The sequence below is a fragment of the Anas platyrhynchos genome, chromosome 9, assembly GCF_047663525.1.
Source record: "Anas platyrhynchos isolate ZD024472 breed Pekin duck chromosome 9, IASCAAS_PekinDuck_T2T, whole genome shotgun sequence".
NCBI lineage: Eukaryota > Metazoa > Chordata > Aves > Anseriformes > Anatidae > Anas > Anas platyrhynchos.
The window spans coordinates 19751109-19775515 of NC_092595.1; the positions used below are offsets into that span (position 1 = coordinate 19751109).

General features: G+C 41.3%; 1 protein-coding gene across 12 annotated transcripts in view; it reads right to left on the reverse strand.

The window, feature by feature from the left end:
- Positions 1–502: 502 nt before the first annotated feature.
- Positions 503–24407, reverse strand: part of SPSB4 (splA/ryanodine receptor domain and SOCS box containing 4) — a 142390-nt gene continuing 118485 nt past the window's right edge. For 9 of the 12 annotated variants that reach the window (XM_038183759.2, XM_072042390.1, XM_072042391.1 and 6 more), the window contains exon 3: positions 15378–15782. In XM_038183759.2, the coding sequence (XP_038039687.2) occupies positions 15559–15782 (224 nt within the window). In that variant the 3' untranslated portion in view covers positions 15378–15558. Of the gene's footprint in view, positions 1808–15377; positions 15783–17004; positions 17055–24407 lie in introns of those variants that run through there. The other 3 variants (XM_038183764.2, XR_005267862.2, XM_038183766.2) reach the window with 3 other exon arrangements.

A 24407-nucleotide genomic window follows, 5' to 3' on the forward strand; every position in this document is an offset into this window, starting at 1 on the left:
AGGCAAATCCTTGTTATTTCTTTTTTGACATCCCTACATTACCTTGCCCTTGCTGCTCCCACTCTTGCTTATGTTGCTCTAGCTTTTTAACCTCGTTTCTCTTTTCTGATGGAATCTGTTAATTCTGCTCATTGAGGTGACTGAGAGAAGGGCAACCATCGGCATCTGGCAGCGTATGTGCCTGCATCACCCATGCGTGCTGGTCGATCATCAACTTACCTCAATCATGGAGTCTCAAAGTGCAATTCAGCACTAAGCTGAGGTGCTGCTTAGAGGAATCCGGCCAGAAAAGTGTTAAAAGCACAAGTCTTCAGTACAAGTGTACTCAGAGGGAGTGGGACAGGACACTGCCTGCGATGTGATGGTCTTCACTCACACGTGAACCCAAAGCAGCAATTCCAAAATTGTGCTGGACAGAAACATTTACAAAGCTGCAGGAGGAACCAGCACTGCATACAGAGTTGAAGTTTATGTTATTTAACACTTCATCAAAGGAGACAAGTTGTATTTTGGACAGTAGACTTTATTAGAAATTTTCTCCTCGTTCATCAGTAAATTCACATTAAAATATGCTGAAGGCAGCTCAGTCTAAACATTTGACATCCTGCCATAACAACAACTTCCAGTTTAAAAACTAGATAACTGATCGGGCAGATAACTTGAAACATGTAAGAAATGCAAATAGAAAGCAGCATCTTAAAAACAGGATGAGCCTGAAAAATTAATACATTTCAGGTGGAGATGGGGAAAAAAAAACAACAAAATCAGTAACCCCAAGATGGGTAACAGTTAAATGAGAACTCCACAGACTCTAAACAGATAAATAAACATTATAGCCACACATACATTAAAAAGAGAACCAAGTATTTAGAGTTCATACCACATAAAAATTATAAATTTATTCAAATAAAAAAGTGACAAGCTTTCTAAAATACAAATATCCTAAATTCTTGGGCTAATTAGCACTTTGCTAGAAACTGCAAAACTTTGGAGGGACTAGATTTGGTTTTGAAAACAATAGACTTCATTTCACTTACCACGTCCAAAAGTTGATCTTTCAGACACACATACCAGTTTTTCCTCTCATGTTTTTAAATCACAGACTCTTCTAGACAATCTGCCTAGATTTTTTTTTTGTTGTTGAATGTCAGAACTTTCAGATATTGTAGGCCTGATTATATTGAGTGCAGAGCACTCAAAGCTCTTCACAGCTCTGGGGATTTAAGGTATGATTTAAGCATTTTCCAAAAGTTACTGTTTTTTCCTTTGCTAACTTTTTATATCTATTGGGCTGGGGTTTAGGAGAGACAAAGAAAAAAATATATATTATTGAAGAATGCTCTGTTCTGCATGACAGGAGATCTTGCAGGTCAGATTTTCTCTTGGCATTTATCAGAGACATCAATGAAAAACCAATACATGACAGCTGAAGATAATGGCTTTCATGACTGTAAACATAACAGGCAACAGATAATACATGAATCTTGATCAAATCAATGTTTTCACATTCTTTAGTAGTCCCCCGCAGTGATCTGCTTCCACTGATTCAGAAAAAATATATATATTAAAAATTAAATAACACTTGAGTGTCCATCACGAAGATTTATATTTTGCTGTAAACAATTTTCTGCCATTTGCATTGATGTAGTCCAATGTGAGGCCAGAGGGTTCTAGACATCTTATTGATACTGTAAATAATTTTTCAGAGACAGAGGCAAAGGTAGAATTTCTATGTCATGCAGGCGGTCTCTGCCAAGAGCAAAACGAATTGATCTTCGGCACAAGTCCATTAAAGGCAGGGGTTCCGCTGCAGGAAAAAAAAATAAAATAATTTTTCAGCATCTTCAATTAGACTCAGCGTTTTATTAACATAGATTCTGTGTTGTATTAAGCAGTCAAAAAGATAATAGCATTGGGAAAACCTGACAATCATGAGGCAACTAAGATGCTCAGGAGAAGCAAAGACTGAGTTCTGTGCTTGGATTTCACCCGTTTCACCCATCAGAACTTCCTTATCTGTAAGGCTTAAAATAATAACTCAGAACCACGCTTCAGACTTCTAAGGTTGCAGCTTAACAAGTTTATTACATTTCCAGATTTCTAACAAGACAAAGAGCTTCTACACAGTAACACCCCATTCTTCACGTTGTGTTAACATGAACTAAGCTGGCAACTCCCGACCTTGCATACCAGCTCCTTCTGTGCCTTAGGAACCGGCAATGGTACTCAAGGGTAACCAAGCTTCTCAGCAAACACTAGGTTTCCTGCGACACTTGCTTAGCCTTTCTTTCTAGGAAGGTCATTGGAAGCAAAAAAAATAAATGAAACACCATCAAAAAAACTCGAGGAAATGCAACCTTTACCCCATGAATAAACGAGAAGGATTCAGCTGACTGGAAGCCACTTTGTGTGTGTTCTCAGACAGAAACAAACACTCCCAAAACACAAAAACCAATATCTGTATCTGCTCTTAGTTCAATAGAAATGAGTTAAGTATCTGCCAGAAATGCCTGGTAGATAGCACTGAAGCTTGGAGGCCCAAACAGTGATCACAGCACCTCGATCCATCTAGCCCTGATCTCCTCTCCTGATCTGCACATCTCGTGGAACTGCAGGGACATGGCAGCATTTCCATCTGACAGCAACGTGAATGACCTCTCTGATTGTGGGGGTTGCAATGGAAGTCATTTTGCAGCAGGAATGGGAATAAAGTTGTAAAGTCTCTACCCAGTTATGCCCCTCTTCCAGAACAACTTCAACCAGATGCGTCTGGTTGCATGTGTTGCTTTACAAGGGTAAGAGCTAAAAAGAAAAGACCACAGGAAACTTTTTATCTTTATAGGATAAAAACAGTAGCAGCCTTTAAAACCATATTAATACTTCCAAATGGGAAGAAAAAAAAAATCTATCACGTGCCTATATTTACAGCAAGAGCATTCCATAAACTTGTTTTTAACAAGCCCTCAAATTTCTTCAGCTCCCATGGGATTTGTCAGGAGTTCTTGTATGTGCCACATACGTAGATCTGCACATCTACATGTTAATCTACCAATCCTTCAGCTGTTATAATTTTAAAATTTACTTGAAAAAAAAAATCATTACAAGGCACAAAATACCAGATTTGGTTTTATATACTAAAATTGACACACCACTAACTTCATGGATTTTCTGTCACTTATCCCAGCACCACATTTGATTTGTAGAGTCCACAGTTCGTTAAGCTGTTTCCCAAAATTGTCCAGGGAAAAAGCTTACAAAGCATTCTGTGGTATGCTGAAAGACTAAAAAGTGCATTTATCTTTAAAAACACTCCTTAAAATCCACTTCTAGTTCACATAGAATTTGGTTACTAGAAGTTAATAAATAAATAAATAAATAAATAAATAAATAAAGAGTCCACACATTCCAGTAACAAAGTAGAAACTTCTATATACTGGTGATCTGAGTTTTAATTTTTACATACCAGAATGATGAATGTTAATTCTTAAGGGACGAAGCTGTAAAATTCATTAACCGGGATTAATAAGTAGGAGCAAAAATAGCTCATGATTTCCAGGACACAGAGTACAACACATATCACAGGTCTTACACCATAAACAACAACTTTCCAAGTATCTTCCCTGAATCCCTGAGGTCTCATAAAGAACGTATAAAATAAAGACTAACTGTTTTAAGCCATTAACTGATCACATGGTCTCCTTTTCTCCTAGACAAAGGAAAATGCAAAACGTAGCCATCTGTGCAGCCAGACAGAGTTAATTCTAAACTTTAAAGCACAATTTAAGGAAAGGTTAAAATATTTTTCATGTTTGAAATGCTAAGTGAGCGTCTCTTTTCTCACTTCTACAGGGAATGTTCAAATGCTAAAGAAAATGTCCCGAAGTGTTTGCAACAGCTGCTCAATTGCAAACACTGAATGTGGTTTTGCAGCCTGAAAATTTAACTCTATTCTTTTTATTCTCCTTTCTATTCAAGAGCACTTCAAACTGGGAAAACAAAAAACATACCCACACACACATGCACACAAAAACTATTACAGGCTTGTCCTACAATATTAAATAGATGTTCTATTTTCTGGGGTGCTGGCTTTAAGAACTCAAGAAAAAATTATAATGATCACATTGTAAATAAAAAACTTCTTGCAGCTGTGAATAGTCTTAAATGATCAAAAATTAAATTCAGAAGAAGAAATCTTAGGTTTTAAAATAGTTTATATAACCGTAAAGCTTTTTAAGATTAAAGACAGAAAATTTTCAGGCAGAGTTTCTCAACAGAAGATCATTAAACATTTGCTACGTGCCTCAGTGCAAGCACTCTCCCATCTCACATTTTTATTACGTATTTTACAAATGAGGATCATTTGGAAGAAAGCTTGGGTTTGAAGAACCACAAGTTAGATTCTGAAAACTGGGCAAGTTCCAGGTGGTGCCATTTGTACTGATATGGGGAGAGGGCAGGAGAAGTTGTAAGGACTGTGCACAGCTGTCTTTGACCCCTTCCAGCTCCGGCTGAAGCCCTGCCTGGCACTGGGAGGGCCCGCTCACCGCTGGGGACCCTGCTCCAGCACCCTGGGCTAGAAGGGTGCCAGCAGGTCCCCCACCTCGGAAACTGGCAGGGCAAAGGCACACCAGCGTGCAACTGCCTCTTTCACTCACATGCAAATACCAGAAATGCTTTTTGTTTTCATGGAAATTCAGTCAGGAACAAAAACCATCATGAGAAACTCCATCCTTCTAGAAAGGAAAAGTTCAACCATCTTGAGCATGCCCTGCTGCGCACCCCACCTGAAGCACACCCAAGAACCTTGTGCCTCCCAAACACTCAGCAGTGAAAGTGAGAAGAGGATATTGTAACACGAAAAAGATGGCAAGGTGGGTATTCTGAAGCCACATGGCTATCTGTAAATTTGGCTACTGACAAGACATATTTCTTCTACAACACTAACTTTTTACCTAGGAGATATATATATATATATATATATATATTAATACAGGGATATTAACTGGTTGATGTCCATAGCAAGAGTAGAAAACAATAAATCAGAATATCACAGTATTTACTACACCCAGTATGCATTTTATTTCATCCTTTGTCTAAAGAAATGTATTTTTGGAATAGCCCACAACAGAAGGGAATTGGAGGGACTCAATCCCCCGAAAAGCACACACCCGTTCATTTCACTGAAGTTATGTGGACTCCAGTAACACTCTGTCCATTAGAAAAAAAAAGGAATCAATCACTAAGCTGAAATACAAAATTGAAAAAAAAAAAAAAACACACACACACAAAAAAAAAAACAAGATTCACAAGAATGGCTCTTTGTACTGAATGCCCGACCACGCTAAGAAATTTGGAGTGAGATATTGCAGGGCCGCCGTGAGCTGTGCACAGGAAGCCCGACGTTTCCTCTCGGGCTCCAGCAGAGCTCAGCTGCGGATGGCCGGGCCGCGGCCTCCTTCCAGGCTCCCGTCACGTCTCTGAACGGGTTTGCAGGAATCTTCTCCTTTATGGTTTATTATGAAACCTCTTTATCCAAAGGTAGCTTCTCATGGCTGCGACATCACAGAAAACTTTTTTTAACAGGAAAACAGAATGGTGAGAAAGTTAACACCGCTCAATTTGCGTGGCAGAGGTTAGCTCCTGTACCTCCCCATTTTGTACCGCCAGCTTACAAAGAAGGCCCATCTAAAATAAACGAATAAATCAATAAATAACTGGACATTTGCTCGGGCAGGGCCACAATCCCCCGAGCCCTTCTCTGCGAGGAGCCGTGCGCGAGGTGCAGCTGCTCCTGGATGTACCCATCCCAGCGGCCTTGCCAATGGTTTCAGGACAAGGGTAAAGCCCCGACTGGGGCTATGAACCAGCAGCGCTCCCGAGCATTTTGCCAATAAATCCTCAGCCCTGATAGCAATTCGCACATCATTACCGGCTGGAAGTTCATTGAGTTTTGGCAACTTGTAGCTACTTAACAATCTGGCGCTCCAACAAGAATGCCTCGTCTCTGTAAACAGGCTTTTATAGCCGAGATACTGAAGTCATTTCGCATCCAATAACGTTAAATGCTATTAACTGTGACATTACATAATGCTTGTACAAGAGAGGAGCTTTTAGCACAGGACAGTTATTTGCCAAATGACAATAATCATTTTTGAAACAAATTTTTAAAGCTAAGCCAACCCGTAGCGTTCGTGGCTTTCATTGATCTGTGAAGAACACTTTTATTTTATAAAATAAAAATAGCCTTAAGAAAAGCAAAATTAAAGTCGGTTGAAAAACGAAGTAAGGTTTGGTGAGAATCATTGCCACAAAAAATTAGAAAGAATTACAAAGAATTTATTTAAAGCCTGTTTTGATGTCTACCAATGACACTAAATTACTTATATTTTGATATTTTTGGTCTTAAAATACTAATAAAAAGCACTTATACTCAGCAATTCACGTTAGTTTCCAACTCTGATAGGCAGCTTTAAAAGGCTAAGAAGAAAGAAAAAGCGCAGTGTGACAAGACAGACGCAATCACACATCACAAAATGAGCAGATGGCATCTCCCTAGACCTAATATCGCAGTGTTAGCGGTAGCGCCACGAGTGAACAATTCTCAGTAATGAGGCAACCACTGCATCATCGTGCTAGTTCTCAAATACACGTCACTTTGCAAGAGGAACCAGGTGCAGACACACCACCTCACGGACAGAGAAAGCAAACAGCCTCTGTGCGAAAGCCTGATGCACAGAAGAATCTTGGAAACTGAGGAAATACAGGATGCCTCCATTCATACCTTAATTTAGGCATCATGTTTTCTGTAAATGCTACGTACTAGGTGGATGCTGCTGGCCTCCCACTCCTGCCCTCTCCTTTCCACCAGGAACTGAGCACCACTCCAGTCCCAGCCCTGAAGTTCTTTCCTGCTGCCTGCCCGTCCTGAGGGACAACCCTCTGCCCCATCAGGGCACCAGCGTGCCCACCGTACTTGAGACCAAAGCACTCCTTTTTAATCTTTTTCTTGATTTTTCCCTCTTCCTCCAGATACGAAAACACCTGCCAAGGGGTAACGTGACCTAAGTATTTCCATTAGGAGGAATTAGAGTATATGAGAATTTATAACTACTCTTTAATTATCACGTACAATAAACATACAAATATATATAAGCCAGCACTTTGCCTTCCAACCTTCCTGCCAGAGCTTAATTATTGTTTTAATTTTACACAGTACAGGCCAAATTCTTTCTCCCACATAATACGATACATAAATACACCCCCTTTGACATATTTATAACTTCCCTGATGCAACCGATGGAAAATTTGACTTATGTTCCTTAAATGGCACATTCTAGAGAAAGGAAATTGCAAATAATATTTTAAAGAACACAGGCTATGACCGGTCATAAAAAATACTAATAAATCTCCTAACAGCAATGAAAATTCAGTCAAAGCATAACAGGATTGAAGAAATCACTTATCAGTTTTTCCCACAGATGCCTATAAGCTCTGCAGCCTACCCCTGCAAACCGTGCACGTGGAACATCGCCTTTTCCTTACGGCGCAGGTGGGCCGGGACAACAACCCCTCCCTGGGGTTCTGCTGGTGCAGAGGGAGCACCAGGGAGCGTTGTCACCTTTCTCGTGTTCCCCCAAGGGCCTGCCCGAGAGCAGGGGGTCCAGCAGACGGCTGGGGACAGTGACAGCCTCCCGAGCCCCGCCGCCTGCACCTCACCCCCCCGCAGCGCTCCCACGTACAGCTGCAAGCTATCGCGCTCCTTCTTTGACAGCCTAACGGGCAGCAGATGGTGAGATTTTGTTATCAGTCAAGGCTGATAAGCAGCATCTCCAGCAGTTGTCTTCTAGGACAAATAAAGCCTTATGTAGCACCACATCAGCACCTTGCTTTTAGCAGACTGGGCAAAAAGAAGTAAATATACAAAAATAACATCAACAACCCCTGTATCTCAGCTAACCTCCAAAAACCTGGCACTTGAAATTCAGTATATTGAAGGGGGCAAGGAAGGTACAGAAGTCTGAAGAGAGAAATGACTCGCGGTTACACTTCTGCCCCCCTTGTCTTATGTGGGGTGGGGGAATTGGTTTACAGATACCTTTGGCATGGAAGCGTAAGACACAGTTGCACACTGCTTAGAGCTTCAATCAGGCATCAATTAGCAGAAGTAAGCTGAAAGAGCAGCAATGAACAAGCAGATATTCTGCAGTATCATTTGTTTTCAGTTAATCCTCTCCAGCTGTGCTTTCTTGAGAGGAAAGGAGTTGAAAAGCAGACCATAATGAAAATGAACCAAACAAAATTCCCCCAAACTAGTGGCCGCTTTTCGAGGTTTGATGAAGAATGTGTCATTTGAGCACTAGTGTGAACCTCCTTGCAATTTCTTTTTCAGATTTCGCTATTTGTAATCTGCTTTGAGGAAGATGAGACGATGGGTCCTGCCTCTGAAAGCACCACAGCACATGCCTAAATCCAAGCTCAAAAATTATTCGTAACGATTTCAATTTAGTAGTCTTAAACAGATGCCTGAAGCACGTGGTTTACAGGAGTGCTTTCCCTAGGAAAGAAATTTGCCTGTCAGCAGTTGTAGGGGGGCTGTGTGCTGAGAGGCACAGCTATGCTCTGCAGCACCCCTCTTTTAGGGAGCTGAGTGAACTCTACAAGAACTAACCTAAGGTTGGTCCCTGCACGTAGAAAGCAGTCTGTTAACACAGTATTTATTTTAATAATGAAAGGACAGCGATAAACAGTGGGTAAATGCCTTGTCCAGAGGTTCCACAGGAAGTTTGCAGCAGGACTTTACACTGCAGCTCCTGAGGCGAGCCCTGCGGAGCTGAGAGGGCCCAGGCGCGTACTGTCCGTCACCACAGGGAACTCCCTAACCAGAGCTGGTGCTCCTTTGTCCTCCCTTTCCCTCCCCCTAAAACAAAGAAGAACAAATGCCTTGGCCCAGGGACTGATCTCTTTCCCAGCCTGAACTGAGAGCAGTGGGAGCTAAAGACAGGACAGCAAGCTGAGGTAAAGCAATTTGCTGTGGGACTGCACCCAAGAGGCGTGCTGCCCACTTGGTAGATGTAAAAATGAAGGCTCCAACACAACAATGCTGGCAGGTCTGCGACAACCCAAAATACTCTACACCAACACAAACACCTTGCAGATGTAAGGAGAGAGGTGTGAGACAGCCTGTAGGTTACCAGCACTAGCTGCCAGGGCAGGCCACAGCAGCTCCAGCAGGACTGGGCTGCTGCCATCTCCCTCGCGACCCGGTGAGATGCCAGACTGGCAGCACTGGGCTCTGTGAGCTCTTCTGGAGCAGACACGTCCGTGGAGCTGCTGGATCTTCATCCGAATTTTCAGTATTATTACACTGCTTCAAAAATAAGTGTTCAGCCATGCCTCGAGGGCCTTTTTAGATCATCGTCATGACTTCAGCGTCTGCCTGAACAGCAGTTCAGCACAGTTCTTCGCCTCCAGGTGGGCCTACGATCCACCTTAAAAAAGCTCTAGATGAAGCACGCTGACAGCATGGGGCAATCCCAAGTCTGGCCCTGGGCCAAAACCTGGACCAAATCTACAAACAGATGCGCTGTCACAACAAAGTGGAAACTCTCCTGAAAAGCTCCATTTTCTGAATTAGGGAAGCTAATTTAAATGCACATGTGCATTATAATAATTCCATTTACAGTAATAAAAATCACAGCTCTGATTTGTATTTGAAAACATTTTAACACACTATTCATCCAGCTTACGGATTATTAGCGCTGCACTGTTATTCAGAAGCTGCAAAATAGATCCAGATAATAATGAATTTTACTAGCAAATGAATGGAGCAAAGCCCTGTAATAAGCTGTTTTTGTTACAGCTCGATAGATTTGCATGCTCTGAGAAAAAGAGAAAGAGAGAGAACACCACGGCCACTTCTCTTCTGAAAGAGGAAGCGCATCTATGATTTCATTCCCTGTGGGTATCAGGAAAACATAAATAGTAAGGATGGAAAAGATTTGCTTTCTGATCTTGATTTGTTTGTTCTTCTCCTGCCCTCAAATACTTCCATAAAACAACCCTTCACTTTGCTCCCAAACACAATATGAAGGTAAATTGAGACACTTAACTCCAGTGATGATCTAAATATTTTCTAGTAGAGAAGACATCTAACATAAATACACTCTGTTTTAAAACCAACAACAGCAAAAAGAAGCGCTTGATACTAGAGATGAGCCTAAGCTACAAGCATGGGCTCCTCAGCGCCTCCCAGTTCAAGCTCACACGAGTTCAGCATGTTGGGAACGAGGATTTGGCTTAGATTAATCTCTAATGCACACTTTATAGCTTTTACTCTCAAGAAGCGCATTTATCACCATTAAATTCAGCTTGTGCATGCCAGGCCATAAAGATGGAACTTAAAACATATCGAGGTGCGAGAAGATTAAAGCTTGGATGAGAATTTCACCGAGTAGATGCACTGGAGTTCAAAGACAACGTTGTTCAGGGGGTTATGGACAGATTTATAGGCAAAGTAATAACTGAGAAAGTTGAAGGAAAGTTCAGGTTTCAAGGATGAACCACTGCAGACAACTCCTGCAACAGGAATTCAGACAGTGCAAATAATACACAACACGATGACTGAAACATTCTGAAAACGTCTTGCATTTTTAGCTCTTCATGAAAAGTTATTCATAAATGAGCATATAAAATACCCCTGCACAAGTACCCACCTATAGCAACTTTTATGGTTGTGAACAAGTTTTAATGCTCTTGGAAAAAAAATGACAGTTTTTGAGCAAATCTCTGCCTATCCCTCAATTCACTGGCACATTCCTGCCCTAACAGTATTACAGAAGAAGACAAGATTTCTTGATGAGAAACCTGATCACACTGATTAGAATATTCTAATATTCAACACTGTTAAGTTTTACATTGCCACTTTCTTAACAGTTCTGCCATAATTAACAGGGTGACAGAATTGATGACTATCCTGCTTAAATTTACACACACTGCTGAGCTGTTTAGAGACAATGAAATTTGACTACACTCCTTGTACCATTGTTACATGACATCTTCTCAACTGCTTCAATTTCAATTACCCAGAGGCTCGAACGTATGCAGGTTTCCTCAAACCAAGTGAAAAGGATTTGTATCAGCAGTGTATCGTTTAAATTTTAATGCAATTGTATACATGCTAATGATCTCTAGGGGAGATCCACAAACAACAGACCTGATTTTCCACTTTGTTACAACAGTTTAGATATTAATAGAATTACATTAAAATAAATCTGGAGTAATTAAGTTGCAAATTAGGCTCAATATATCAATTTGATCCTGTTATTTCAATACCATTTATATTTCCGTTTCTTGAAATTGATTTTTTTTCCTTAAGTACGATAATCTTCTTTGGCACGAAATGGGTACTAGAGACAATCTGAATGATTTTCATACCAAATTTAGGATTTGTCATTGTTCTTTGTATGCAAACACAGCTGATGCTCTCTGAAGACATTTCTAAAGCATTCATCCTGAAGACAAACACGCTCTCACAGACCAGGTGGAGCACACAGGGCTGCCTTTACTCACCGTTGCTCAGCTCTCCTCCTCACAAGGTCCTGTTACCATGCTCCAACCCTGGGAAAGCTCTGCCTGAAATTTCACACTGCTGTGCCACTGCCTACAGCGCTAGTATTAAAAATGGCCACTTTGTGAGAAATAAGTGTGAAGAGCTGATTTCCATATTATGCATTCCTACAACTGCTCTAGGTTGTTATCACACCTGGAGACTTTAAAGAACCAGCACAAAATGTGCTGAGGGTAAAGGGATGGGTGAGCAGCATACCAGCCACGGCCCCTTTCCCTTTCCCATCCTCCTTGAGGTCACCAGGCCCAGCTCACGCAGTTTCTTTGGATGTCTCAAACTCCACATAAGGCCTCTTCCCCTGGTAGTGTTGACTTGCTATTCAAGAGAATTAAGACGCAAACAGAAGGACAGCAAAAATGTGAACACTGACTTCTGTTTGGGTCATCTCCACACACACCTCCCAGCTTCACATTTGGTCCTGTCCTTCTGTCCCCATGCTTTGTTATCCACCCATGGTTTTATGATCACCATCTGCACAGGACATAATTGATGTCAGACAAAATGAGGAGAAAAACAAGTACTGCTGACCAACCAAGCAGCGTGGCTGTACTCTGGAAGCAACTATAAAACAGCACAAAGGGCCTGACTTTATTGCTTCTTACTGATTCATCACCAAATACGCTTCATCTGCAAACGGCCTTTTCCAGCTCCCTCCACCCCTCACTGCCATCTGGCTGATGCAGTTGCACAGGTGAGCATCATTTGGCCTGCAGAGAAGCTATAATGAACAAAAATTTATCTGGATTTTCAGATCCCAAAGTCAATTTGTAAGGCTGGCAATTAAGAAAAGCTTCGCATCTGGGAACAACAAAGCCAAGTGAGCAATTCACACACCTCTTTATGTACTTGTACACCTCTCATTTCTGTGGGAAGGAGCATGCCATCATCCCTCTAACAAATACAAAAATAGAAGGAAAGAAATAGAGCCTCTACTAGAATTCTTAAAATAATTTCTATGTTGGTGTTTTCACAGCTTCCAAAAGAGATTTAAGAAGTAGTTTGAGGCACTCAGCTTACCACTCTGTGTGCGTGTGCATATATACAATATATATTTATATGTATGACGTATACATGTATACACGTACATTTCCAAGAACATAAGCAGAGATGAACACCAGAGAAACATCTGAAAAACCCTCTCCTTCCTACTTATATTGTTTATTTATTTTTTATGTGCTGGAATTAAGTTACGTATGCTAAGGAAAGTGCTTTGATTAATAGCACAGAAAAAAAAAAAATCTAGTATTCGGTATTGTAATTTCTCAGTACAAAAATATCAACTAATTTCACCATGGTTTTAGCTACAAGAGCATATATTTTCTTATCTGGGAATTGGCAAATGTGAAGGTTAAGGTTTTCAAGAGTAAGTCTGTTTGTGTAAGCCAATGCTTGGATACCTGAGTGCAGGATTTCATTCATCACACTGTCAGGCAAGGAGCAGACCTTAGTGAAGACAAAAAAGCTATTTCCAGCCCAAACGAAGGGATGGCCTTTTATTGTTGTTGTTTTCTGGTCATCTTTTTCTTCAATATTTATTTACAGTTTGGGATAGAAAAATTTCAAAATCACAACTTGATCTAAAATTTCACACATGCAACTAAATGGGAAGAGTGGGTGGGTGTGTTTGGTTAGTGAAATATCACTTTGCTGCTTAATTCCCGGTATGTTTTATTATGCTTACTTCCCATTATGTTCTGGACATAGGTCCCTTTACTACCAGCCTCAAATTCTGAACACTAATTTTCATGTGGTTTAAAAAGAAAAGTGAGAAAAATGTCAGTCTCATTTACACCTGTTGCATGTTTAACCATATATACATATGTTTAGGTATACGTTCATTAATGTATATGTTCATTCCACCGTAACTGTTTTTTCAACCAAATTTCCTGACCTAAGAAGCCATTTAACTCTGTCTTATTTTTTCCTCTTATCAGCTGTCTCCTTCCCTTTCTTCTGTGCTCCTGTTCTCATAGCAAACAGTGTCATTCAGGAAACGGGGGTTTAATAGTGAAATACCCTTATGCCTCCAGGTACATCAGGCATAGTGATATATTTTGCTTTTTTTTTGTTCTAAAATCTGTACGATGATGGTGCAACAGATGAAATGCTAAATTATCAAAACAAATTCTTTAACTCAGTACTTAATCCAGAGTACAAAACCCCAAAATATTAAAAACACATTCAGAATTACACACAGCCCAAAAGAATGCTTCCCACTGAATTCCTGCTGCTTTGTGTCGACTCAGCCTTTTTCACTCCATCAGCATTGTCAGCAAAGCCAGAGGGAATTTTGCCAGGGTAAATACTGCTAAATGGGGTCCCCTATCCACAGATATTTGGCCTTCCCCCCTGTTGCCAAGTCCTTTCTGCTGTCAGTCTGCCCGTAAGATTAAATGGATATACTTTTTTCCCCCTAAGTACTCACAGTTTTGAGATAAACACTGACCCCTCAGGCATAAGAATATGCCCTTGCCGTTGTGATGTCACAGATATTTCTAAACTAATTAAGTGAATCACGTAAACTGAGTAAAAAGTTACACACAGCTTTCCAAAATCATTCTCTTCAGCAGTAGGTGCAGCCTCCCAGACCAGACTTCCCGGGAAGCGTTCAATTTAACCTGTTCTCTAAACCCACTGTGCTGGTGAGTCACCATACGTTGGTTATGCTTCTATTCCCTTCTCCAGGAGGAGAGATCAAGACCTTGTGCTTGTTTGCAGTCCTTTTCAACCACAGTCAAAACCCCCAAGCCCAAAGAAACCTAGAGTCAAGACAACTTAGGAGCACAGGGTAACCTGACCCACTTATAACCATCTCCCAAAGTGCTGATACGTGTTGTTGCCCGATCAGAATTCTGGGGCTTGCCCATTTGGGATCCCGGTTCGGATTGAAATATGCATGTCACAGTCTCTGAGGTAACTTCCCAGCTGAATCAAAACAGGCAATGTTTCCGTATGATTTGCCTTATTGATGTTGATTCCAAAGACAAAAGCAGGACTATACATTATTCATCACTGCCTTTTACTTGTTTGGTAACACCAATTAAGACTGGGCTTCCAGGACACTCCTCCCTTTAAAACATCAAAGCCAAGTGACAACTGTTTAAAGCAGTTGGACCACTGTCTCCGCCGTGCAGCCTTGAACAAGAAGCTGTACACTAGAGCAAAAGCAAACTTCACAGAAAGAAATTTGCATCATTGCTTGAAAACCTTCATAACAGAGCACAATGTGAAGACAAAAAAAAAAAAAAGGCTTCATCTACTTGTTTCTTAGATGCATCACATCTTTAAAAAGCTAGTTGTGCATAGTATTTCTTATTTCATCACATTCATGCTTGGGACGATCCATATGGATTTAGCAATTACTATTGACAGAAAAGGTCACACAATTTGGCCTGTTCCAAAACCGTCTGTTCCACTTCTGTGCTCAGCAGTCACAGCAGGACCGAATCCTTGCTTTCAAATATGTAGGGCTCAATTCATTTCATGTGCATTTTTCCTCAGGGATTTTGTCCAGTTCCGATGAAAGATTCAGCTCGGTCCATTCAAAGATGGATGTCTCACAAAAATTGCCTTGCATTAACACTATTTAGGATTCCTGAAGGAAATCTCTCTTCAATGAAATAGCTTCCTTTCAGGAAGTGCTTTATGGAGATACCCTGGTTACAGAATTTTATTAGTTAGAAACCCACTTCCAAGAAGTCCTGAAATGAGAACACATTCCCAAATAATAAAAATAATAATAATAATAAAAAAAAAAAACACCACACAAATCCAGGAAATTGAAAAGGTTCAGCTGTCTGTTAGTCATGGAACAACAAACATAGAACAGACCAAAGTTGTCTTCACATACAGTTGCCATCTTCTGGTGTCTATCCCATCTTCTTTAAAAGCTTGCTCTGAAAATTTGTTTCAGCACGTACCATTTCTAAAAGTTATTTGACTAACACTTTGTCTTCCTTTAAAGCTCTCTGCTCTGTAATAGCAGGACGCTCCCAATTGTTCACACTGAAGACACAGCTCTGTGTGGGCGTTTTCCTTGTTTCAGGTTTGGGTGTACCCCCGGCCAGCAGTGATGCAGCTCCTCCCCAGGCTACCCGAGCCAAACCCCGCCGCTGCCCACAGAAGTTCCGACCAAGCCTGGGGCTCAAGGTTCCTCCTGAAACAAATGCACAGGAGGGGGAAGGAAAGGGGCAGTAAGGCATTTAACAAACCATCAGAGAAAAGGACTTGAGAATGAGCCCGCACGCATTTCTGTCCTCAGTCAGTTCCCAATGCCTGTGGGTGCAGCCAGCTCCCCACAGACCCCTGCCTCCCAGCGCTGTCCTTCCCAGTAGCTGCTGGTTGCCTCATTCCTGAAACCCCAATTCAAGCCAAAGTTCTCACTTTCTGCATTTGTTTTCCACTGCCTCTCCTAGAAAAAGCTGAGTGCCAAAGATCGTCATGTAGAAAGTCCCAAAAGAACAACACCAAATTTATTTGGGGTTCAAAGTCAGCCGTATCTGCCACGCTATTGATTTTCCCATTTTTCTATGCGTGCATCTTGTGCAAAGTGGCACATAAGGCACACAACAGTTACAACAAGGGCTACAAACACACTGCTACTCTACAGCTAAATCCATTGCCATACATATTAAGCATCTGTAATAAACTTACAGGCCATCACTGAAAATGTTACTATTGATGTCCAATCTAATTACATGTGTACACAAGAAGTAATCTAGAGCCCACAAAGAAGGGAAGTTGAAGGAATGACACAGAATACAAAAAAGTAAGCAAACCTAAACTCTCCGATGCCTCTGACTCTTTTGGGGATCCCCAAAAGCCGCCCCTTGCTTTGTGCAGGTCGCCCCGCAGGCACAGTGCAGTGCGTGGTCTTAATCCTGCGGAGTCTCAGCAAAGCTCTATGTGCCACAGCAATAAACAAGTTTATGGAAACTCTCCTCAAAAGAAAGTAACACCCATTATGCTGGAAATTTGGCATTTTGGGGAAGTGTAACAACTATGATGCCACCTTAGCATCTACAATTTGCTAAAACTTGATATTCATCCAATAGCGCTTTGTTCATGCAATGCCAGAATACTTTTATGGTTTATGTAGGCCTTTAATCTTCGCTTTCAGAAAGAAGGTAGGTTTATGGTTGCACCTATGTGACTCCATTCTCTCCAGCGGAAAAAGGCAATTTATTACGGCTCAGCTAGGAGCTTTCTGCAGTGCAGATGAGGGAGCGGCATCCGGGCTGCGGTGCCAGCCGCCTTTGTTCAGCAGCTGTGGCTCTGCTCCCAGGATCACCAGCCGAGTCCAGCAGGTTAAGCGTGCATGCTACATTTTTCACAGGGATGTGGTCTGTGATGTAAATGCGGTTGGTCTCTCAACTTGCCTTCAGAAAGCACTCTCAGGAACTCGGATCAGCCATTTCCTCCTTGAAATCTCTCATTCCCAAAAGGAAAGGGGAAAAACACAAACCAAATCAAAACCAAAACAAACCAAAACAATCGAACAAAAAAACAAGACACCAAAGCTTCCCTAGCAGTAAGCTTCTGCCAAGAAATTTTAAGTGTTCCCATCCAAACCCTCCTCCCCTTTCTTAAGCTTTCCATTTCTTGTTGCATTATAAATCACTCCGGGGAAATACCATGGACTCTGAACATTTAAGATATGTTCCTAAGTGGTGAACCATCAAGTATTACTGGCCTTTTACAAATCAAATGGTGTGGGTTATCTGCAGAAGCAAATTACATGTTGCTTTTTCTATATTAATTATTTGTTAGAGGGGTTGAAGGCCATGGTAACAGGAAGTTAAATTAGCCCTTATTTTGGAAAACTGCTATATCTGAAACAGAATAAATATCACGAGGACTGAACCAAGCTTTGTGGGATACATCAAAATGCTATACAAGGATTATTTCACTTGGCTGCAAAATGGCTTGTCAAATAACATCAAAATTATTATTTTTTTTTATTTGAATATAAGAAGAACTGACCTACGGCCATACAACAGGCAGTGCCTTTAAAACTGCTGGAGCCCCAGTACAAGACAGCAAGTGTGCTCATTGTCCTTCAAGAGCTTCTCCTATGCACGCATCCTCCAATTTTGGTTTGTGAATATTTCCGCATAAACAACTCTTAATCAAACCTTTTGTTCCAGGAAGGTCACTGTAGGCTAAGAATAATGCATTAAAATGCCTTTGAAGTATTTATAGAAAGATGTTATAGAAAAGAAGGAGCAGTTTAAGCACGATGGCAAGGCTGCATCGCTAGCGGAAGTTTCTGCAGAGGTTGAGCTCAGGACACAGGCCCAGTTCATAATGCCAAGTTCATAACCACTACAGCCGAGACTCAAACAGAGCAGCTCCGGCCAACAGCCACGAATGGACTGGTTCCAGTACCACCCAGGGGTGACTTACACATCCAGGGGCATTTCAGTCTCCTCTAAGTGGTGACAGAAATCAGGGAAATAACATGAAAGGCACAGGGCAGAGCCATGCTCACTCTGATCCAGAGACTGCTTTGTTGAGACTTCAGCAAACTTTCAGATACCTTTCTTTGGAAATGACATGGATAATGAAAGAGCACTGAGAAGTTATTGCTCACATCTTTAAGAAGAAAAAAATAAAGTGTCATCAACTTAAAACTACGCATCTAACTAATAAATTCAACACTGGGGTAGGAAGTCAACAAACTAGTGTAAACACTTAGCCAGATTGGTTAGCCAGTGCCTACAAAACACTAAAAAAAATAATAAAAAAAATTTCAACACTATTAAAAGAACCACAGTGCTTTTTGGGAATCTGGAGGCTTTGTGAATACTGAAGCACAGCAGATGTGAAAACATGGCAATCACAAAGGTCACGTTGCTGCCTCTGATGTGTTTCCTACACGATGTTGATCAAATCGCTCAGGTCAGCGTAACCGTGCAAGCACCACGTACACACCGAGCCAGCCCATGTCCGTCCCGCTGCAGGGCAACAAGCAGCCACGTCTCAACTGCACACTTGTTTTGCACTTAGATTTGACATGTTCCTCAGGGCACTCTGTTCGGGAATTTGGAGGAGCCCTACATCAGCTGCGCTATGTCTTTGCCACGTCTCTTTGTAAGAGAATCTTGGAGGGCCCAGGAATTGAGACGATTTTATTTTACCTATTTAGATGCAGGCGTCACTGCTAAAGCAGCAGAGATCCATCTCACAAGGCTGATACAACTGCAGTGTTCGTCCTGCTACGGCCCACACTGAGAACGAAGGGACAGTGCTGGACATGACACAACAGAACCTGGTAGACCCCAGCCAAATATTGCGACACGGGTTTGATTAGCTGGGAAATCCCTGTGTGGATGAAAGGCCACGTTTATGTATTACCATAATAAACTCAACTGATAGGAAGTACGTCCAGAGTTGTGTCCTGAACACAGCACCCTCACAGAGCTTTGTGAGGACCTCGGCTGATCTGCGCATCACCTGCTCCTGAGGCCACTTGAGTCCAGACAGAGCCATCATTTCCCTCTGGCACTGGCAACCTGTGTGGTACAGGCAAGTCACCGCTGCTTGCAAAGGAAGCAAGGCTGCTCCGCCTCACAGGGGCTCTGCAGGGTTCCTGTGGTGCCAAACTGCAGCAGTGAAGGACAGAGAAATGGCAACAAGAAAGCTGTACTGGTCTTTATACCCCCAACCCCCTCATGCACACCCTTTGTTTTTGCTTTAATACAATTTTTGCCTCACAAAGCCACATTTAAAAAGAAAAAAAAAAAGATCTTGTTTTTACAATTTTTTGGGGGGATTTTTGCAGAAAATGCGTACTGCAGTATAGCAATATAGTCTAACAGATACTGACAGCAGAATGTATAGCTCTGAGCAGACCTCTGCTAGGAACATTTGAAAATGCATCATCATTATCTGCCTTCCTCACTGGAAAAAAAAAAAAATCATTTCCTTTCCAAAGCACATACGTTAAAGTCCAATATCCGAAGAATTTTAGGTTTTCCTATTGCTATTACTGAGAAAGGAAAGCAAAAAGCAACTCATTAAGAGGAGGTGACCTTTCTGCCAGGCTGGCTTCCATTCCAGCAGCTTTCACACAGTGAGAAAATCTCTGAAGGTATTAACAGAGTGAGCATTTGCAGAGCCTTCAACATGAAACAAAGTTTGTGCAGTTAAAAAACAGCACCAGGGAAAGAAGTTCTGAAAAGGAGCCAGCTGTGCCACTCGGGAGGAAAGGGGAGGGAGGCACTTGATGCATTAAGACCACACGCTTATTTCTTTTACAGACAAAAATGAGTGATTGAGACCCAAATGCTTCTTTATTTCTCAAGAATACACAGAAATGTGCTAGGATATCTAAGCTGGACAAATGAACTGGAACATCTTATTGCCTCTGGAAGAGCTGCAGAGTTTAGGATGTTCATCCTGTGAGGCTGCTTGGATGGATGGCATATGACACACGATGCTGCCCACAGGTGCGATGACCGCAGTGACCGTGCTGCCGAACGGCCTCGCTCTGCACCAACGCAGTGTGGGCACCTTCTGGCAACTCGCCGTGCTTACCAGTCACTGCTCACCCTATTCATATTTTGCCTTTTAAAGAGCCAGTGGAACCTTGTCCTAAATTATATACCAACAATTCTCCATCGCTCTGTCAGCATCCCTGCCTTTGAATCATAACTGGGAAAAAAAAAAAAAAAAAAAAAAAGTGAAAAAAGTAAGGGGACTTGGGAACATTTTTCTGAAGTAGATTAGATTAAAAGATTAAAATACGAAGATTAAAATCACCTCAGTGCCTGCAGTTGCTGCAAATAAGCCCAGGGATGAGGTTACTCACTTGCCAACACCAAGAGTTAGCCTGAGTATTGCTGGCAAAATTTGTAGTGTTAAGTTAGTAGCAAAAATGCCTGTCATATTAATTATTCATGATGAATACTCTCTTCTTGGTTTAGTTTATCATGACAAGTTGGAAAGAATCACAGTGGCTCTTCTTGGCAGGAATGGTATCGGAGCTCCGGCTAGGATGCGCCCAGCCTGGTTCCATGACTGAACTCCTCAGTCTCAAGGAGACCTGGACGTCAGTCATTCCATTTAGTCATACTTACGAGCCTGAAAAAAAAGCTCTTCCTTCAGCAGCTTTCAGCACACTTGAACAAAACTGACTGTGAAATATACTCAGAACACAACAGATGGCTTATTCTGGAAATGGGCAGCAGAACGCGGCAAGGGGATGGACCCAGCAAGTGTCTTTCAGCAGTGAATTAAGGGGCACGTGTCAAAGGCAAATGCTCAATCACACCTTCAGCTCCTTCCAGTTTGTAGCAAAAGTTAACAAAAAGCACACTTCAATTTCTCAGATCTGATGCAATTTAAATACCTAATCCATTTTCCTATTACAGAATCATTCAATTAGACTATATAGTAACTGAGCAGACTGCATTAGTGCAATTCTAATGTTTCTAACATTCCGATGCACTAATTCAACATTTAAGCCTGATTTAAGATTGACTGAATTTAGCTTGGAAGAATAGATTAAAAGAACTCACACTACAGGACTTGTTAGAATGAAAGCAGTAGAGGGGAGAGGATGGGCCAGGCAATAATCAAAGGCAGTAACTGTGTAGAGAGCAACTGCTTAGAAAGCTGTACAACTTCAGAAATAAAAGTAGTTTAGGATGAGTATCAGAAACGAGCTATGGAATAACCTCCCAAATCAGAGTATGGAAATTTGACTGCTTGAGCCATATCATTAACTGAATGAGCCGCCTAAGCTTCATCTCACCTACAGAAAAGAGTTGCTCTGCATTTCTGCAGTATGCTGTTTGTTGGCTTCTGCTCAAAGGCCATTTAAATAACTGGACGCTTATTAAACCATTTTTGCCTGCTCTCTGGGACTGCAAACTGACGCTGCCATCTCAACAAGCAGCACCATCAGCAGTGCACACGAGACTGCATCTACAGACTGCAGCTGGCAGGATGAGAAAATGGCACTGCGCTTCCCAGATGTAGGAAGGCCACTATTAGACTTTTTCTCCGTCTGGAAGTCTTTTATGCGGCAAAGAACGAAGACGAAAAAGCCCCTGTCTTGTATAGGCACACAGCAACACATGTGTGCATGCTCAGAGTCAACTGTAGTGGCTGAAGGAACTGGTAATTACAGCGGTTCAAAAATGGCTTGATTTCAAGTTGATAATGTGCTTGTAACTATTAGCTTCTTCTATTACCAGATGGGATGTATAATGTGAAAAATAAATGACAAAACACTTCCCAGGGTTGCTCAAATGACTGATTTGTAGCTGCAGGCATCTAGCAAGTTGTGAATGAACACTGATGTAAAAAAGCATCTCTAGCCGGGACCACAGTAATTAGTCTTTACAAAATTCATTGGAACATTGTCAGGGAGAAGAATAAGAAATGTAAGTAATTTATGCACAATAATTTTAAACAATTGGTAGAACTATAAAAAATTTAAACCAGATATACAGCATATAGCATGCAGCACCTGTGGATTTCTTATCTTTTCTAACAACACTACTTTCCTTGAAAAAATGTTGATTAGCATAGGCACAACAAACAACACATAATTTTGTCAGCCTAAATTATTGCTTCTGCCACCACCAAACATCTGTCTCCGATGTTCTTCCTGCAGTACAAAATAACGTAAATGACACCCCTTTCTGATTTCACCTACGACATTGCCTTACTAAAGTGGAATTTCCAAGGAATGACCACCTATGAACTATTAAATTAGTTGATGCCATAATTTATTGCTATTTACATGCTTTTAGCATAATAGTGACGAATATTATAAAGTGACTGAATTATGGCCAACCTGCAATATCACATTTCAAATCTAATACACGGGACAGTTTTGTTAGTACAGCATCCCTAATGTCTACTCATCCTACCCGTTGCTCTTACTAAAAATCAGCGTGTGCTCCTGATGTTACGTGGTCTTTCTACATGAGCAATGTCTACAAATACCTCGACTTGAGAGCAAACAGTGGAAGAGAGTGATTTGATCCTGGATGTAACAAACGTGGCAGCAGAAGTGAAGGCAGCAGCAATGCAAGTAGAACAATTTATTAGCCTGAGAACTATTCAGACAGACTAGATGCAAGAGAGAGAGTCTGACTACATGGCGTGAAATTCTTAGTTTTATTGCCTAAGCTTTTGTTGCAACAGCATGATCAAGCCAAAGTTACACTGTTCCACACCAGACGAGAAGCCAGCCCTTCATCTCGTGCCTGCCAATAATAGTAATAATGATAAATGGCTGCAATATAGTATATAATGAATAAAAACTAAGATCCAGCACTGAGCTGTTAGCATGTTATCATAGCAATATATCTCACCTATTCTCAACTATTTTAAGACTGTACGTAAATGTCACTAGATACTACAAAAGAATTTTAATGTTCCCGATTCTCCAGTCCAGCGACAGCTTGTCATGATGAATCAAAAATCATTGTGTTAGGGTTCAGTTATTCTTTATGGGGGTCAGCAAATCAAGTTAACTAGCTGAAAAATTGTTGAATATAGCACCTTGAGAAAAAGCACAAGGTGTCACGACCCAGTTCTACCTCCTGCTTTCTAGATAGGCTTAGGCTTACTCAGCTATCATCACACACTTCATATAGCCTGCCAAGCAAAGTATTTTCTTTTAAAACAAACATTTGAATTACAGATTATAAAGAGCAGTCTGTTTAAGCAGGTGCACTGTCAATCGCAGCCATTCTCAAATTTTGCCTTACCTACTCAAAGTCAAGCGAATATCTTGCTAAAATTAACAGCATGCCAAAAATCTCTCCACAGCTGTGCAGGATAAAGTGAAGAAGAACAGATTTAAGCTTTAATTAAAACATTCAAAAGGATATTCAATCAGGAAAAACAAAGACAGAAATGCAAGCCTCTGTTCCTTTGCCATCCAAGGAAGGGTACATTAGTGTTTCAACACTAGCTTTGGACCCATTCAGGAATGATATCAAACATACAACATGCAATTATTATTTTTTTCTTTAGCCCCACAAGGGGCATGGAAAGACACAAAAAGAAAAAGCACTCTAAATAGCAACTCCCTTCCTAAGACAGGGAATACAGGGGGTGTGAGAGGCACACAGTAGCTCTAAAGACAAAATTATCTGAATATTAGGAATATTAGTACACCAACAATGCCCATGGCACAAGAGAGACTATTAAGTCTAGGAAGACAAATCTGCAGAAGAATTTCAAAAGTGGATCTGCTTTACCTATATAATGTAATTGTCTACTATATTCACCAGCTTTACCTATACAATGTAATTGTCTCCTATATTCACAGGCATTTGTAGACTTGTGGTTAACTCTTTCCCTTCAAACAGGATGGCAGATAAGTAATAATTAGAAGGAAAAAAAAAACCCTTGCAGGTCAGAAGAATTAACTGGTATCTTGCTGAAGCTGGCAAGGTCATGCATTATTCATGCACGGAGGACAGGAGTACACCCATCAGCTTTCAGTGCTCCAGGGAACTCCCCATCGGAAGCTCTCGCCATTTGTAGCCATTAAGAAGGCTGCACTATGTTATCTGAAAGCAACTGGCAGGTTAACTGCTGCATTTCTCACAGAGCCCCACGTAGGCAAAGGGGTGGCTTACAGTTCTTGCGGACACTGTGGGAGCTCCTGCTGCTGCTAACACACAGCACTGGGCTGCTCTCCCCCACACCCAGGGGAACACTGAGAAATACTTAAGCCAACTGATATTCCTGAATGGAAGAAAGAATTCTTGTGTTCCTATCAGATGGCTATAGATACTGTACTGCATGCTTT